Source organism: Chionomys nivalis, chromosome 18, assembly GCF_950005125.1.
Source record: "Chionomys nivalis chromosome 18, mChiNiv1.1, whole genome shotgun sequence".
Taxonomy (NCBI): Eukaryota; Metazoa; Chordata; class Mammalia; order Rodentia; family Cricetidae; genus Chionomys; species Chionomys nivalis.
The window spans coordinates 4,810,737-4,826,834 of record NC_080103.1 but is presented as its reverse complement, the minus strand read 5'-3'; the positions used below and the strand labels follow the sequence as shown (position 1 = coordinate 4,826,834).

Genomic DNA, 16,098 nt, shown 5'->3' with positions numbered 1-16,098 from the left:
TAGAGTGTGGTTCTGTGCTCCACTGCTCCAAGAAGTAGTATTCTGACCCAACTGAGGCCATCAGGAGGTCACATTTTGCTCAGGAAATGGTCATGTTTTAAAATAATGGCTCTGTGGAAATTGGATGAAATCACCCTGTTTCCGCTTCCTCCATTCTACTGCTAGGGAGCCTAGAGGAATAGAATTAACCACTGGGCTGGGATTAAAGGCTCAGGGCATTTTAGGATCCGGCTGAGCGGATTGAGACAGGGATTACAACTGATGCGGTGGAGTGGTCAGTACATAACTGGATGGATGTTCAGGGCCTGTGGGAAGCACAGCGTTGAGGCTGGATGGCAGATGTGGGGCAGTGGGAGGGGTGCAGGATGGAAGAGATGGGGTGCAACTAGCTCAGAAGAGGGAGAGCCATTTCAGGATATGGTCAGCACCCGCATAATGTTGGTATAGCCAGAGCCAGGTCGCCAACCTGTCACCACAATCACCAGATCACCAACACGGAGGAAGCCACGGAGCTTTCCTGAGGGAGAAAAAAGTGACAGTCAATGAAGAACCTGGGTCAGCCATCACTATCCATCACCTCTCTAGGAGAGAAGGGAACCGAACTAGTGGAGGGTGTGTGTGTGTGTGTGTGTAGGGATGTGTGTGGAGGGGTGAGGGGAGGGGTGTGTGTGTGGAGGGGTGAGGGGAGGAGTGTGTGTGTGGAGGAGTGTGTGTGGAGGGGTGTGTGGGGGTGGAGGGGTGGGTTGTGTGGAGGGGTGTGTGTGTGGAGGGGTGGGGGGAGGGGTGTGTGTGTGGAGGAGTGTGTGTGTGGAGGGGTGGGGGGAGGAGTATGTGTGTGTGGAGGGGTGTGTGTGTTGGAGCGGTGTGTGGGGGTGGAGGGGTGGGTTGCATGGAGGGGTGTGTGTGTATGGAGGGGTGTATGAGGAGGGGTGGAGGGCACAAGCTACTCTTTCTGAGCTTTAAGCCTCTGCACCCATGTGGATGACCTAATGGGACGAACAAGGGCAGGTGTGGCTGTGGACAACTATAAAATAAAATTTAGTTCCTGCTCCTCTGGTTCTCTGCTCCCATCTCTTCTTGCTCCTGTGTCCTACTAGGTTGTGACAGACAGCAGCAGACTTCTTAGGGACACTTCTGCTCCCCCTCCCTTCCCTTTGAGTCAGTGTGAGGAGCCAGACTGGGGAGCCAAAGCAGAAGGTCTCCAAACTCACCGCTTTCAATGCCAAATTGGACCCTTCGATCCACATCATCTGCCCAGATGGCTTCTGGTGGCTCACGGTAGAGCACGGGGAAGACTCCTCGGGACAGGTGAACCTGGCGGGCAGCCTGGGGTGAACGAGTCACAGCAATGACAGCTGCCCTAGGTCGGTACCGAGACAGGAGCTGAGCTGAGCTGGATGAGGGAGATAGAACATCACAGGGTAAATTAGGGTTCTAGGCATTACTAATTTCCCTGGGTAATTATACTTCTCTAGCCTTTGGCATTCTCACTAAATATTAAATAGAGTACCTACCACGGCTGGAGAGGTGGCTCAGCCACTGAGAGCACTTGCTGCTCTTGAAGAGGACCTGTGTTTGGTTTTCAACACCCGAATGGTGGCTAACAATTTGTAAAACCATTTCCAGGTGCTCTGACACACTGGCACCAACCATGCAAATGGTGCAGACATACATGCAGGCAAAAATGTCCATCCATATTTAAAAAATAATAATAAATATAAAACCCAGTTTAGAGAGATGGCTCAATTCTTAAGATTACAGCTTTACCAGAGGTCCTGAGTTTGGCTCCCAGCAGCCACATCAAGTAGCTTCAGAGGATTCCACACCCTCTTTTGGCCTTGGATACTGTACACAAATGCACATACCCCCACATACATGTCATTAAAAATAATAAAAAAACATTTTCAAAAAATTAGAAATGTAAAACTAGCCATCAAGACATGGTGACATGTGTCCATAACCCCAGCGCTTGGGAGTGGGAGGCTGAGGGTTCAGTTCAGGCCTGCTTTAGCTAAGTAAGTTTCAGACTAGCCAGGACTAACGAGACCCTATTTCAGAAAAATTAAACAACAAAAGAGGGGAAACTGTCTAGAAGATGTATATTTACATCCTACCACCCTTCATATGACACTTAATGTCACTTGTTAATCCTCACAGCCCCATGGGGGAACCAGAGAGACAGATGGCTTGTGGGGCCCAAGGGAGTTACTTAGGGTCTCACTGTTAAGTTCAAGAGAAACTCCTCAGAGTGCAGGCTTCCCGGGCTTTCAGGAACACCTCGGCACTGGGAAACCCTCTCAGGCCCAGGAACCCAATGTCCTGAAGCCAACATTAGATTATCACCTGCGGAATCCCTGGGGCTCACTGGCACAGGCCCCAGAGCGCGGAGAGATGCCTTTCATGGTCTCTAGCCTTCGTGGCCATCTCTTTTCTTGCCCTAAAGCAATTCTTTTCATCGCGCGCTGTCAGCCCCTCCCCGCCCAAAGTCCTGTTTCCAGTTTGTCTCTCACCGGCCACTCGTGGTCAGCACAATGATCGCGGCAGCACAGCACTTGAAGGCAGCCTCCACGGCCCCGATAGCTGTGATCTCAGTGGGATCACGGCTCAGTGGCGCTGCCCGTCGTAGCTCCTCAAACAACTGGCGGTGGTACACAGCGGCCTCTGCCTCTCGGGCAATCTGCGGGCACCAGTAAGTCAGGTTGAGTAGAGTCAATGCGGCCCCAGAGGGATCCGAGTCCCTGGCTCATCCGCTTTTCAGGACTAAGTTCCTACCGCGTGTTGCATCTCTACAGCCTCCACAGGGAAGCTGCCCTTGGCGGTCTCTCCCGACAACATGATACAGTCAGCCCCATCCAGCACCGCATTGGCCACATCGCTTGTCTCCGCCCGAGTTGGTCGAGCCTTAGTGATCATGCTCTCCAGCATCTGGGTGATACCACGAATGTCAAAATCGTAGAAGTCACATTCTGATTGGGGACCCTGCCCATACTGTTTTTCTATGACTCCACCTGCACTCTTAGAATACCAGGATCACGTGAGACCCTGAAACGTTCATGTCATCTCCACATAACTTTGTTATTTGTGGCCAGACACTAGACAGCAAAATGTAGATCTAAGGTTTCTCAGCCCAAGGCTTCACTCCGTACCTGTGTGGCGCAAACGACTGGCTTGCCGGCCAGGTTACAGCGCCCAATCATCATCTTCTGAGCCAAGAAAACCTTCTCGGCTGGGATCTCAATGCCCAGGTCACCCCGTGCTACCATGATGCCATCGCTCACCTCTAGAATTTCATCAAACCTGGGAGGTTGGAGGAATTGAGGCTGGGGCAGAGCCAGGAGATGCGGGGAATGGCTAGCAGAAGAGGGGCAACGGGCTAATGCGAACAAAGACCAAGTCTCACTTTTTCACGCCTTCATGGTTCTCGATTTTGCTGATAATTTTGATGCCCTGTCCTTCCGGCCCCAGGGCAGCCCGGACTGCAGCCACATCGCTGGCTTTCCGTATAAAGGAGGCAAAGATGATGTCCACATTATGCTCCACCCCGAAGCGCAGATCCAAGAGATCTTGCTCAGACAGCCCAGGAAGGTCCACCTCTGCATTCGGCAAGTTCACACCCTTCCTGCTACCCAGCACACCACCGTGCTCCACTTGGGTCACCAGCCCCTCTGGGCCTGCGGGTATAGAGGGAGTCGGCGTCAAGGCTGGCACCGCGCTCCAGGCACAGCAGAGGAAGCGCTAAGCTTGGAGCCTCAAGAAACCAGGGACTTCTGAGCCCTTCACCTCCTCCACACACACCAAGATAAGACATGAAATGCCCAGCCCCAAACCGTGATGAGGGCAGAGGACCACTAGGACAGGTGGGGAAATAGGCAGAGCCAGAAGGTGTGGGTAATCTAGAGTAAACCAAAGAGAAGAGAAAGTGTCTTGTGTTAGGAGGCACTTGCGCACCGATTTTCCGCACCACTAAAGAGATGAGTCCGTCGTCAATGTAGATGCGGCTCCCCACTGCAAGGACCCGGACGATATTGGGGTAGTCCACCCACACTGTGTTTGCGGTGCCCCGTGTCTGGAACTTTGGGTCCACAGTCACCAGCACCTGTGAGCCCTTCACAATCTCCACCTCCGACTCCGGGCCCTGGGGGCGGGGCCAGAGAGACATGAGTTTCGCAAGTGGGAGGGTAGAACCAGCGTTGACCCCCTCTTCTGCCCCAGAGCTCTAACAATCCTTCCTCCAAGCCCAGACAGCGCTGACCCTACACAGGCTTCTCACCCCTTCCAGGATCCCGGTGCGTATCTCCGGTCCCTTGGTGTCCAGGGCGATGGCCACAGGCCTGTAGCTGAGCGGTGAAGCTGCAAAGCTCTCAGCTGCCTCTCGGATGTTCGCGATGGACTCCGCATGGTACTAGCCATGAGAGCGAAAATGTCAAGGGAAAGTGGGCAGGACCTGGGGCGTCCTCCAGTTCCGCCCTCCAGGACCTCCCCACACCTCATGGGAGCCGTGGGAGAAGTTGAGTCGTGCAATGTTCATCCCTGCCTTGATCATCTCCTTGAGGCGTTCCACAGAGCGAGATGCTGGCCCTGGAACCAGAGATCCCACTATGAAGTTCCTCCCAAACCGGATTGCCAGCAAAACCCATCAGCGACCTCTGAGAGACTGCCCCATCTTCCGAGTCCTTCATTCTTGGAGTTTCCTTTACTCCTTTTCCACTCCAACCAGCAAGCACCCACCCGCTTGGCAAGGCGGCTTGTGTGAATGTTCAACCTCAGCCAGGCCTTAGGTTCCTTTGTTAGCAAGTGACTTAGCATTAAATACCTCACTGGTTACTCTATGCTGTGAAGAGTCAGAACACCAGACAGGCCAAGTGGGAGATTTCAAAGCGGAGGGGTCTCACTGACAGAGCTGAGTTCTGTCCAAGTCCCCACCCTCCTCCTCATAAACCAACAACAGCATTTGATGCATACTTCTCTCCTTCCCGGTCTCCTTTCTCGCGGCATGGAAGAGGGAACCCAGGGCCTCCTAGATGCTCTTCCACGGAGCTGCCTCTGGCCTTTGTTTTTCTTCCTTTCTTTTCATCCATCCCCCCATAGCCTTCCTTCTGAGACAAGGTCTCCTGTAACCCAGGCTAGCCTTGAACTTGCTATGCTACCGAGGAAAACCTTGGACTTCCGATTCTCCTGTTCTCGCCTTCCTGTGCTGGGATTTAGGGTTTGCTGTACCATGCCCAGTTTAAGCCGTGCCAGGGATGGAACTAAGGGCTTCATGCTCACTGGGCATCCCCTCTGTCTTCTGAACTACACACCCATCCCCTTTCTCCTTGGCCTTGAGTTCTTGTTTTATTTGTTTAATTTTAGTGTGTGTGGTCAGAATCCGCCATGTGGATTCCAGAGATGGAACTCAGGTCATCAGGCTCCATGATCAGAGCCATCTTACCAGGCCCTGGGGCCTGCATACTCGATCCTCTTGCCTCAACCTGTCAAGGGATGCTATTAAAGGAGCACACCAGGAGCGTGGCATCACGCTTGTGTGTGTGTGTATGCGTGTGCTATGGTGTGTGCATGTGTGCATGCGTGTCTGCCTGGTTCCCAGCACTCCCCGTTAGCACCTTCCCTCCTATGTGCCCCAACTGCCTTACTTGGAAGACAATCTGTGCAGAAGACACCTTTCTTTCCTTTTCCTTTCTTATTCATTTTTGAAACAGGGTCTCTATTTAGCCCAGGTTGGCCCCAAATTTACAGCATTCCCCCAGATCTCAGTTTCTCCAGTGTGGAGACTCTAGGCATGAGCCACTGCTCTAATTCTGCTGATTCCTATTTTATTTATTTATTTGGTTTTTAGAAACAGGGGTTCTCTGTGTAACTCTGTCTGTCCTGGAACTTGCTTTGTAGATCAGGCTGGCCTTGAACTCAGAGATTCATTGGCCTCAGCCTCCTGAGTGATAGAACTGAAGGCATACACCATCATGACCAGCTGCTGATTCCTATTTTATATCTCAGTTCCAGATCACTCACCCAATCCCAGGGCCGAGTATCTGACTCTCATTTGTCTTTGGGTGTTGAATGTGCCCCTCACATTGAATCCGTCAGGGAATTCCCACGGCTCGGCCTCCAACTCAACGTTTTGAGTGAGACCACACCTTTCCACCCCACCCACCGTTAGTACTGCAGGAGCTGGCTCTCACTCAACACTTCAACCTATTGCCACGTTGGGTGATGCTTCTCCGTCACCTCAGCAATGGGGAGGCAAGGCACAACAATGAAGAATTCCAGTCCAACCTTGGCTATAGAACAAGAGACCCTCATCAACAAACTGAAAAGCAGAAACAAAAACAAAACAAACAAACAGAAAAATCAGTGATATGAGATTCTAAGCCCAGGAGGGAGCTGAGGTAGGGTGACAGCCTCTCTGAGCTGGAGAGAGGAATCAAGGCCAGCCAGGACAATCTAGTGAGATTATATCAAAATAAAAAGTAAAAAGAAAGCCAAGGATGGGAACCGTGGTAGAGCCTTTGTGAACCATTCTCGAGGCCCTGAATCTAATTCCTAGACCCCCCTACACCCCACCTTGTTCTCCCCTCCCCCAGTCTCTTCACGTCAGTTAGACCTTGAAGCTACCTTAGGCTTCCTTTCTGTTTTCAGATTTAATTTTAAACTGTGTGTGTCTGAGGATGAATACATGCCCATGAGTAAGGACAAGCATTTCCAGGCAACTGTAAATTACCCAGTGGGAGTTTTTGGGAACTGAACTCAGGTCTTTGGAAGGGTTGTGCTCAATCTCAATGACTGAGCTCCAGGGCACTTTGGTTTCTGGGCATTGACTTCCCTTTGCTTGGACATCTCCCCTTGCCATCTTCCTTCCTCCCCTCTTATTTTCAGACTGTCATGCAGCCCAGGCTAAGCGCAAAGTTAGTACATAGCTGAAGATGACCTTGACCCCCTCTGACCCTCCGACCCTCCTACTTCCACTGCCCAGGCCTGGGAACAGGGGTTGCACAGCAGTAGCTGATGCTGGGGCTTCACGCAGGGGAGGAAAACACTCTACTGACCGGCCACATTCCCTGTCCCATTTTCGTTTCTTGATGTTGTGACCGGATCTCATGTTGTAGCCTCTGGCCTCAACCCCTCAGCAATCCTGCTACCTGGGCACTCAGAGTGCGGAGGTTACAAACATGAGCCCACCACCATTCCCATCTTCCTTTGCAATATTTGCTGAGGTTTTTTTCTCAGCCGCCCTGGCCCCTGTTTAGGACGACAATCTTCCTCCTGCCCTGGGGTGTGTGTCTGTGTGTGACTGTGTGTGTTTGTGTGTATCTGTGTGCATGTGTCTCTCTGTGTGTGTATCTGTGTGTGTGTATGTGTGTGTTTGTGTGTGTCTGTGTGTACTGGATATCCCTGACCATACCTTCTCTTTACTCACAACTTTCTAACACACTGAAATACTGAGGTATTGAAATAAATACTGAAATAAATAGTTACTTTTTTTTTTATCTTTTTATAACAAGGTTTCCCTATGTACCCCTGGCTGTCCTGGAACTTGCTACATAGACCAGGTTGGCCTCAAACTCACAGAGATTCTCCTACCTCTGCCTCCTGAGTGCTGGGATTAAAAGCTTGGGCCACCAACCTGACTTTGAATTAGTTACATTTTAATAAGTCATTGCTTAGTGCTTGTTGTCCCACCTGCTAGACTTCGCTTACTTGTTTATTTACTGGTCTACTCCCAATCCCAAACCCTGTCTACTAGGTACTCAACAAGTATTTGTTAAGTTAGGTTGATATCCCATACCTGTGATGTCACTGCAGTAGATCTTGCAAGAAGTCTAGAAATTCAAGGCTAAGACTATACAATACGGGCTATATAATAACCTTAAAACCACCCAAGGTGACCTGAGACCCTGTCTCAAAAATCCAGCCTCAAACAGATGTGGTGGTGGATGCCTTTAATTCCGGCCCAGTACAGGAGGCAGAGGCAGGTGGACCTCTGAGTTCAAGGCTAGCCTGCCCAACAGCCAGAGCTACAGAAAGACCTTGTCTCATAAAAACATCGAACAAACTACTACCCCCTCCCGCAAGAAAACCCTCAGAAATGCTTGTTGAATGAATGACCGTGTCAAAGATTGCAAAGATAAGGAGAGACCATGAGCCGAGCAGTCTCACCGATGGTGGCGACGATGCCGGTGCTGCGAGCCGCCACCGGCTCGGAGTCAATGTCCAGGAGACACAGGTGTTCCAGGAAGGTGTCCGCCATAGCCGCGGGCAGTTGCTGCTGCTGGAAGAAGGCAGTGCCCAGCTCCTGGGTCAGCTGGGCCACACTAGCACGTCGAAGGTATCCCGCTGGCCCTGCAGGAGAAGGGGACTCAGGGTCTGGCACAGACACCTGCCTGTCGTCCATGCGCCTCCTGCAGGGCATGCTGCAGCCCTTCAGCTCCCCAGTTTCGGGGAGATCTCCCTTCAATGGGAGTATATCATGCAGACGGCATTTTGCTTAGTCTCAAGGGTCCTATAGTGCAAGCTGCTAAGCATGTTCTATTCCAATTTTGCAAATAAGGAAAAGGATTTCAAAATGGTAAAATATATTGTCCAAGAAAATGCATCTCTTCCGGGTAAGATGATTTAAATCTAGGTCTAGCTGACCCCAAGCTCAAGTTGTTAATTTCCTTCTAAAAAGACCCTTCCCCATCTCAGACTTCTTTCAGTCTGCTCAGCCTCGCCCCTCGGATGTCTCCTTTAAACCTGCGTCTCATTATCGAGCCCCAGAATCACCCAGCTCCTTTCCCTAAGATCCATTTACTTCCTTCCAGCTCCAAACAATTCCCTGGCTTCCTGACCCCCTTCCCAGTTCCCTCCATCCACTCAGTGCTGCTCCAGGTTCCAGGGATCCTGCAGCTTGACCCAGCCCATCTCAGTAAAACATCTTGACCAGAAGTACCTGCCATGGCGCTGAACACCTGCCGTGCCTGTGGGGCTGCTTTATGCTGGGCTGTGTCCGTGGCATGAGGCCTGGCTCAGATGAGATCAGCCCTGAAGACTAGTTAAAGTATAACCAGCTAGCATCTCTCTTCCCAATGGAAGCCTGTATACCAAGGGCCAGAGTCCAGGAACCACGGGAGTGCCCCGTGGCATCCGTGCTGCTGGAATCCCCTTTGGCCTGTCTGCAGAGCCTGGATCAAAGGCTCTGATCAGGTCTGTGTGTGATGGGCATCCTTCCCCAAGGCCTCCGCCCCCCCAACTCTGATTCTATCCTAGCTCCCCCTCTGTTCAGTGGCGGTCCGTTCCTCTTCTTACCTCCTGGAGCCCCACTTAGGGCGGACTTTGCTAAGTCTTTCTGGGAGGAGATCCATGGCCAGAGCTGGTGGGCTAGAATGTTCTCTTGGACAGACATGCTTCCAGCGTGTAGTCCTGGGGCTGCGAGCACCACTGACTGGGAGGAGAGGTGCCTAACTGCTGGTCTTATCTGAGGGAACCAGAGAATAGAAAAGGGGCACACCCAGGAGGCAGCCCCATCCCCACGGAGTCCCTTCTTCATGACTGCGAGTTGTCTGCCCCGACCTCTTCCTCCCCTAATCAGTTTTTAGTCTTGGGTACGCTCTCTGGGCAAGGGCTTGAAGGCTGGGGACTAGCATGTGGAAAAGAGAGAAGGAGAACCTTTTGATAATGTGAAGTTAAGGGCTCTCTCACTTTCTCCCATTGTCTTTCTGTGAATTCAAAGATGGAACCATGAATATTCCCAGGCACTAATTGATAAACATGTCTAGATTGCTATTGATCAACCATGTGGAGAAATACTTGGCCAAACTTCTTCTTCTTTTTTTTTTTTTTCGAGGCAGGGTTTCTCTGTGGTTTTGGAGCCTGTCCTGGAACTAGCTCTTGTAGACCAGGCTGGTCTCGAACTCACAGAGATCCGCCTGCCTCTGCCTCCCAAGTGCTGGGATTAAAGGCGTGCGCCACCACCGCCCGGCTTGGCCAAACTTCTTTAGCCATCACAGGGACGCCAAACCCAACTCAATGTCCGTCATGGCATGAGGGGGATGACGTTGCCTTACTTACTTACCATGGGGGTAAGCTGCAGTCCTGCCGGGGACACCCTATAGTCCTCCACAGACCTCCTGGTGCTTGCTGCTTTCTTTGGAATCCCAGCTGGCCCCATTCTGGGGGGACTTTGCAGGCTCAGCCTTGATAAAACAGTGGACGTCTCTGAGAATCCTTTGGTGGCATGGTCATGGTGACACTGGCCAGTATTTGTCTGTTCCCTGCCATCTAATATTTACTGCACATCTGCCCTGTGCCAGACTGTGAGGGTCCAGTGTGAGCTGCAGACGGAACCTTTCCCATCTGTGGATTATAGCATAGTGGGGAGACAGACTAACCGTATAGAGATGAATGGATGCCATGGACTGGGTAAGGGCAGCTGGGGATGGATGGGTCACAGTCCTGGGCAGAGAGGCCGACAGGAGCAGGGGTGGGTCTTAGATGCCTTTTTTTTTTTTTTTTTTTTTTTTTGAGACAGGGTTTCTCTGTAGCTTTGGAGCCTATCCTGGACCTAGCTCTTGTAGACCAGGCTGGTCTCGAACTCGCAGAGATCCATCTACCTCTGCCTCACAAGTGCTGGGATTAAAGGCGTGCGCCACCACCACCCGGTTTTAGATGCCTCTTAAATAAGATGAGGGTTTGTTGGTTTGGTCTGGTTTTTCGAGACAGGGTTTTTCAGTGTAGCCGTAACTGTCCTGGAACTCGCTCTGTAGACCAGGCTGGCCTCGAACTCACAGAGATCCACCTGCCTCTGCCTCCGGAGTGTTGGGGTTAAGATGAGGGTTTCTTTGATGTGGTTCTGCTTCAACTTCAATATTAAGGATGAGAAGGAACCAGCAGGGACAGAGGGAACAGTTTTCTGCAGGTGAAATATATATCATAATTCTGAGAGGGAAAAAACTTGTGTAAAAGAGGCTGGATGGGGGAACACGACCATGGTGAAATACTAAGTGGGGCCTAGTATTGGTGGCAGAGACGTAATATAAAACCAAGAAGGTTTTCGGTAGCTCTAGCTGATGGGTGGAGTCAGTATTGGATGCAGAAGACACTGGTGGGCATTGGGAGTGGCTCTGGGTTCGAGGTGACAGGCTAGCCTGGCTGTCACTGTGGAGAGGGAGTTGTCTGTGAGATGTGTTTGGGAGAAAGGTGGACAAAGTAGAATGTGCAGGAAATGGAGGCTTTCGTTCCATGGAATACAATGGGGAGAAGTCCGGCTTTGGAGTCAAATGTCCTGTGTGTTTGCCCCTCCAGAACCAGCACGGAGGCAGTGTACGCAGGAGGAAGCTGAGAGGTAATTCTGCATCACCCTGCCTTCCTGGGAGAAGGGAGCAAAGGGCTTTTCTCGGGAGATGAGACATGAAGTGTCAGGCTGGGTGGGGTCCCTAGTGGACTGTGCCCCCCCCCCCGCAGTAGTCACAAAGGCCACAGCGTCTGGGTGGGTCTTCTCCAGAGCCACAGCACCGAGGAGGAGCTGAGGGGTGAAAGGGCACTGAGGCCTTTCAGGGGCCTCTGGTGTAACCAAGCAGGCGGGTGGAGAGCAGTGCTTGTTACCCATCGAGATAAGAGGGGAAACAGGTTTACTATAGGGGAGCCCAGGTGGGCAGCGGTGGTGCGCACTTTTAATCCCAGCACTTGGGAGGCAGAGGCAGGCGGATCTCTGAGTTTGAGGGCAAACTGGTCTACAGAGTGAGTTCCAGGACAGCCAGGGCTGACAGACAGACAAATGGGGAACCCAAGGCTTCTGTTTCAGACAGGCTGTGTTTGAGGTGGTGGTTAATCATTAAAACCCAGGGTTGAGCCGGACCTCTTCATTGAGCACTGAGCACTGGCACGACTGCCCTTGCTTCCCTGTCATGACAGGAGGACCAAGGGGCTGAGGAGGGTGTGCTGTTCACCTGGGTGCCCTCCAGACCCCATCTCTGTACCCTTCTGCTCTGCGTTGGGGCCAGAGGCCAAAGACTTTGTTCCTCCCACGGCTTCTGCAGAGTTTGGCCGGTGGAGAAGCGCACCCATGGGAGACCGAGACACGCTCCACCAGAGACTGCCCCATCCCCAGCCTTTCAGGACAATGAGCCCACAAAGGCTGATCTGGGCGGTGCCCTGAGTTTGCTGCCCACAGCTCTGCAGGTAGTCTTGTTAAACCCAAGCGCTCTAGTTTGAGGGAATACTCCGATTCCTGCAGGAACTGTGTCCCAGGGTGAAGATTACCTGGAGATAGTGAGGTGCTTGGCCCGACCTGGCATCACTGGCTACATTCCTTGCCTCTGGGGACTTCTCAGTGGAGGAGAAAGGGTAACCTCAGACCCTAGAGGTGAAGATGGCAGGAAGGTGGTGTGGGGAAGTGAGCACCGGGATCCTGATGTCAGCATTTAGAATAAAGAACAAATAGTGTTGACAACTCGTCGTCACCAGAGAGGACATGACAGACATCAAGGACTGGGGACCGGGGCTCTCAGAGTCAGGCAGACACACTGGGCCTGTCAGTGTTTTGTCTGTGTTATTTAATCAAGTTTAACTCTGAGTTCCCACTCATTCTGTCAGGAAATTTCATTGCTTTTCTCAGGGATCTCCTCACCCAGTCCCAAGCCTAGCATCTCCTCATCAGTCCTCCATTCTCTCCAGAGGCTGCTACATGTGTGACTCGTTGATACCCCTAGGTCACAGGTGCTGGGCCCCAGTTCTGGGTGCAACTCACAGCTTCTGAGAACCAGGACACTCCTCCCTCCTCCCTCTCTCTGCTTTCCACACACAGCTCACACAGACACATCGAAACTCACACACATGCACACACTCATGTGCACCCCCACCCACACCACACTCGCAGCAGCCAAGCGCACGCAGCAGGGTCGTTGGCCTCGAGAGGCTTTGCACACACCCAGCATAAAGCCTCCGGCAGCCTGAGCGGGGCGCTAGAGAGCCACGGCGTCTGGGAGAGCCAGGGAATTCGGCCTCAGCTTGGTCCTCTGTGGCGAACGGAGATAACCAACCCAGGGAAGGGTGCAGGGTGATAGCCGCTCCTCCCTCCGCGGAGGCCGGGTGTGTTCGAAACGTGCTTCTGCATATTTGGGAGAATGTTTGTGCAGTACACGAAATGCTGCACATTCTACTCTGCACGTACTACTCTGGAACCGGGTCCGTGAGATTCCTATGAATCCTGCCAGAAATAGGCCATGAAGAGACAAGGACGAACCAAGAGCAGCACAGACCTCCCGCCCCACCCCTGCTTCCTCCGGTCCCACCTAGCAATCCTGTGCGGACTCATTTCCACTGAGAGCTCAGTTCAGTTTTGTACATCCACGATAGCCCTCAATTCTCCAAGTCAAGGATCTGTTGGAGTGGTGTTACAAGCTTCTGTTGCCAGGCAGTGGTGGCACACGCCTTTAATTCCAGCACTCGGAAGGCAGAGGCAGGCGGATCTCTGTGAGTTCGAGGCCAGCCTGGTCTACAAGAGCTAGTTCCAGGACAGGCTCCAAAGCTACAGAGAAACCCTGTCTCGAAAAACTGAAAAAAGAAGAAGAAGAGGAGGAGGAGGAGGAGGAGGAGGAGGAGGAGGAGGAGGAGGAGGAGGAGGAGGAGGAGGAGAGAGAAGAAGAAGAAGAAGAAGAAGAAGAAGAAGAAGAAGAAGAAGAAGAAGAAGAAGAAGAAGAAGAAGAAGAAGAAGCTTCTGTCATCTACACCACCATTTTCTTTTTCTTTCAATTTCATTTATGCATGTGGGTGTTTTGTAAGTCTGTGCATGGTGGGGGTGCCTGGTGCCAGCCAAAAAAGGGCATCGGATTTCCTGGAAGTGGAGTTACACATGGTTGTTAACTTTTTTGGCATCCTTAAACAGGCTTCATTTTCCTCTTTAATTTGGCTAATTTAGAACACACAGTGAGCCATATCCATTCCAGCAAGACTATCAAATCAGCCACTGAGAGGGCTGGGGAAGGAAGATCACATGACTAAAACCCACCAAGGCCGCAGACAGAGTTCAAGGCCAGCCTTGGCAACTCAGCAAACTTCTCTCTCAAAATTAAAAACTGGGCTGCTGTGTGCCTGTGCTTGCACACACAGGATACATGCAAATGGATTCTTAAAATGTAATTAGAGAAACAACAACAAATGAGCCTGGTGGCACACACCTTTAATGGAGGGCAGTAGGGGCAGGTGGAATTCTGCGAGTTCAAGGTCAGACTGCTCTACAGAGCTGGTTCCTGGACTGGACAGCCAGGGCTACACCAAGAAACCCTGACTTGGAAAACCAAGAAGATGAAGAAGAAAAAGAAGGAAGAGGAGGAGGAGGAAAAGGAGGAGGAGGAGGAGGAGGAAGAGGAAGAAGAAGAAGAGGAGGAGGAGGAGGAAAAGGAAGAAGAAAGAAGAAGAAGAAGAAGAAGAAGAAGAAGAGGAAGAGGAAGAGGAAGAGGAAGAGGAAGAGGAAGAGGAAGAAGAATTGAATTGGAGGGGAAGAAAAAGGTCTGAGGTCAAACTCTTGCCTAACTGGGTGTGAGGCCCTGAGTTCAGTCTCCACTACCCCATGGAAAGGGCCTGCTAGAGCACGTCAGTAACTACAAACCCAGCAGGTTTGGCACTAGTAAAAGCCAGTGTGCTCAGGAAGGCAACCTCAGAAGAGCTTGGAATCCCGAGAGACCTCAGCACTAGCTACTAGTTCACAAGAAGTACAAGTTAAAGGACACCTAGGTGAAAAGCGGAGGATGTGATCACCCAGCCCAAATGTGGACAGTGCATGTGACAAGCAAGCTCTGCCAGCAATGAGATAGCAAAATAAGAAAAGAGAAAGAACTGTTTGTTCAAGTGACAGCAGGCTGGAGGATGGCTCTCTGTGTGTCATGTGCTTGATTTAAGCCCAGGGACTTGAGGTCGATTCCTAAAACACATATAAATATATCAGACAGTGTGGCACGTGCTTGTAATCCCCATGCTGGGAGAGGCAGGAGCATGCCTTGCCTAGGGCTTGCTGGCCAGCAAGTCTAGCCTGATTGATAAACTCCAGGTCAATGAAGAACCCTTTCCAAGGTGAACTGGCCGTCTAAGGATGTCAATGGAGATTATTCTCTGGCTTCCATAAGCAACCCCACACTCATGTGTGAGCCCCACATGTTCACATACAACATGTGAAAAAATTATTTAAGACTCAGATGGGTGCTGGTGGCACACACCTTTAATCCCGGCACTCGGGAGGCAGAGGCAGGCGCATCTCCGTGAGTTCGAGGCCTTAGCGTCAGGCTCCAAGGGATGGCAAAACCTTCTTTGGGGAACCAAGTGCAAGTGTTGACAGTGTGTGTAGAAAATGTCCATTATAGCTTTCTCCTCCTGAACACTTATTGCCTGAAGACTGCTTCCTACATTGAACCTGTCAATGTTAGGTAAATATCCCTCCTCCTCCTCCTTTTGGATTTCTTTCCCTTTTTTAAAATTGCTTTTATCAAGCTATACATTTTCCTCCACTCTCCCCTTCCCCCCACTCTCCTTCTACCCTCTCCCATGATCCCCAGGCTCCCAATTTACTCAGGAGATCTTGTCTTTTTCTACTTCCCATGTAGATTAGATCCATGTACGTCTCTCTTAGGGTCCTCATTGTTGTCTAGGTTCTGTGGGATTGTGAACTGTAGGCTGTTTTTTTTTCTTTTGCTTTATATCTAAAAACCACTTATGAGTAAGTACATATATTTGTCTTTCTGGGTCTGGGTTACCTCACTCAATATGATATTTTCTAGATCCTTCAATTTACCCATAAATTTCAAGATGCCATTTTTTTTTCTGCTGTGTAGCTCTCCATTGTGTAAATGTACCACATTTTCCTTATCCATTCTTTGGTCGAGGAGCATTTAGGTTGTTTCCAGGTTCTGGCTATGACAAACAAAGCTGCTATGAACATAGTTGAGCACATGTCCTTGTGGCACAATTGAGCATCCTTTGGTTATATACCCAAAAGTGGTATTGCTGGGTCTTGAGGCAAGTTTGGCTTCTGCAGACAGAAAAGGTTACAGATATGCGGTAAAATGGGTTCAGCCAGAGGAAAGCTCTAGACAGGTTATAGTGTGTTTATCAATGTATGGATGCTTAAGAGAA

At 51.0% G+C, this 16,098-nt stretch overlaps 1 protein-coding gene across 1 annotated transcript; it reads right to left on the bottom strand.

The window, feature by feature from the left end:
- Positions 1 to 97: 97 nt before the first annotated feature.
- On the bottom strand, positions 98 to 9,379 carry Pklr (pyruvate kinase L/R). The gene is made up of 11 exons (XM_057793638.1): positions 9,283 to 9,379; positions 8,155 to 8,337; positions 4,487 to 4,578; positions 4,271 to 4,402; positions 3,949 to 4,135; positions 3,401 to 3,671; positions 3,147 to 3,297; positions 2,773 to 2,925; positions 2,511 to 2,677; positions 1,212 to 1,393; positions 98 to 517 (listed from the first exon to the last, which is right to left on the bottom strand). The coding sequence occupies exons 1-11, from the start codon at positions 9,377 to 9,379 to the stop codon at positions 411 to 413; spliced, it is 1,722 nt and encodes a 573-aa protein (XP_057649621.1). The 3' UTR covers positions 98 to 410.
- Positions 9,380 to 16,098: the final 6,719 nt, after the last annotated feature.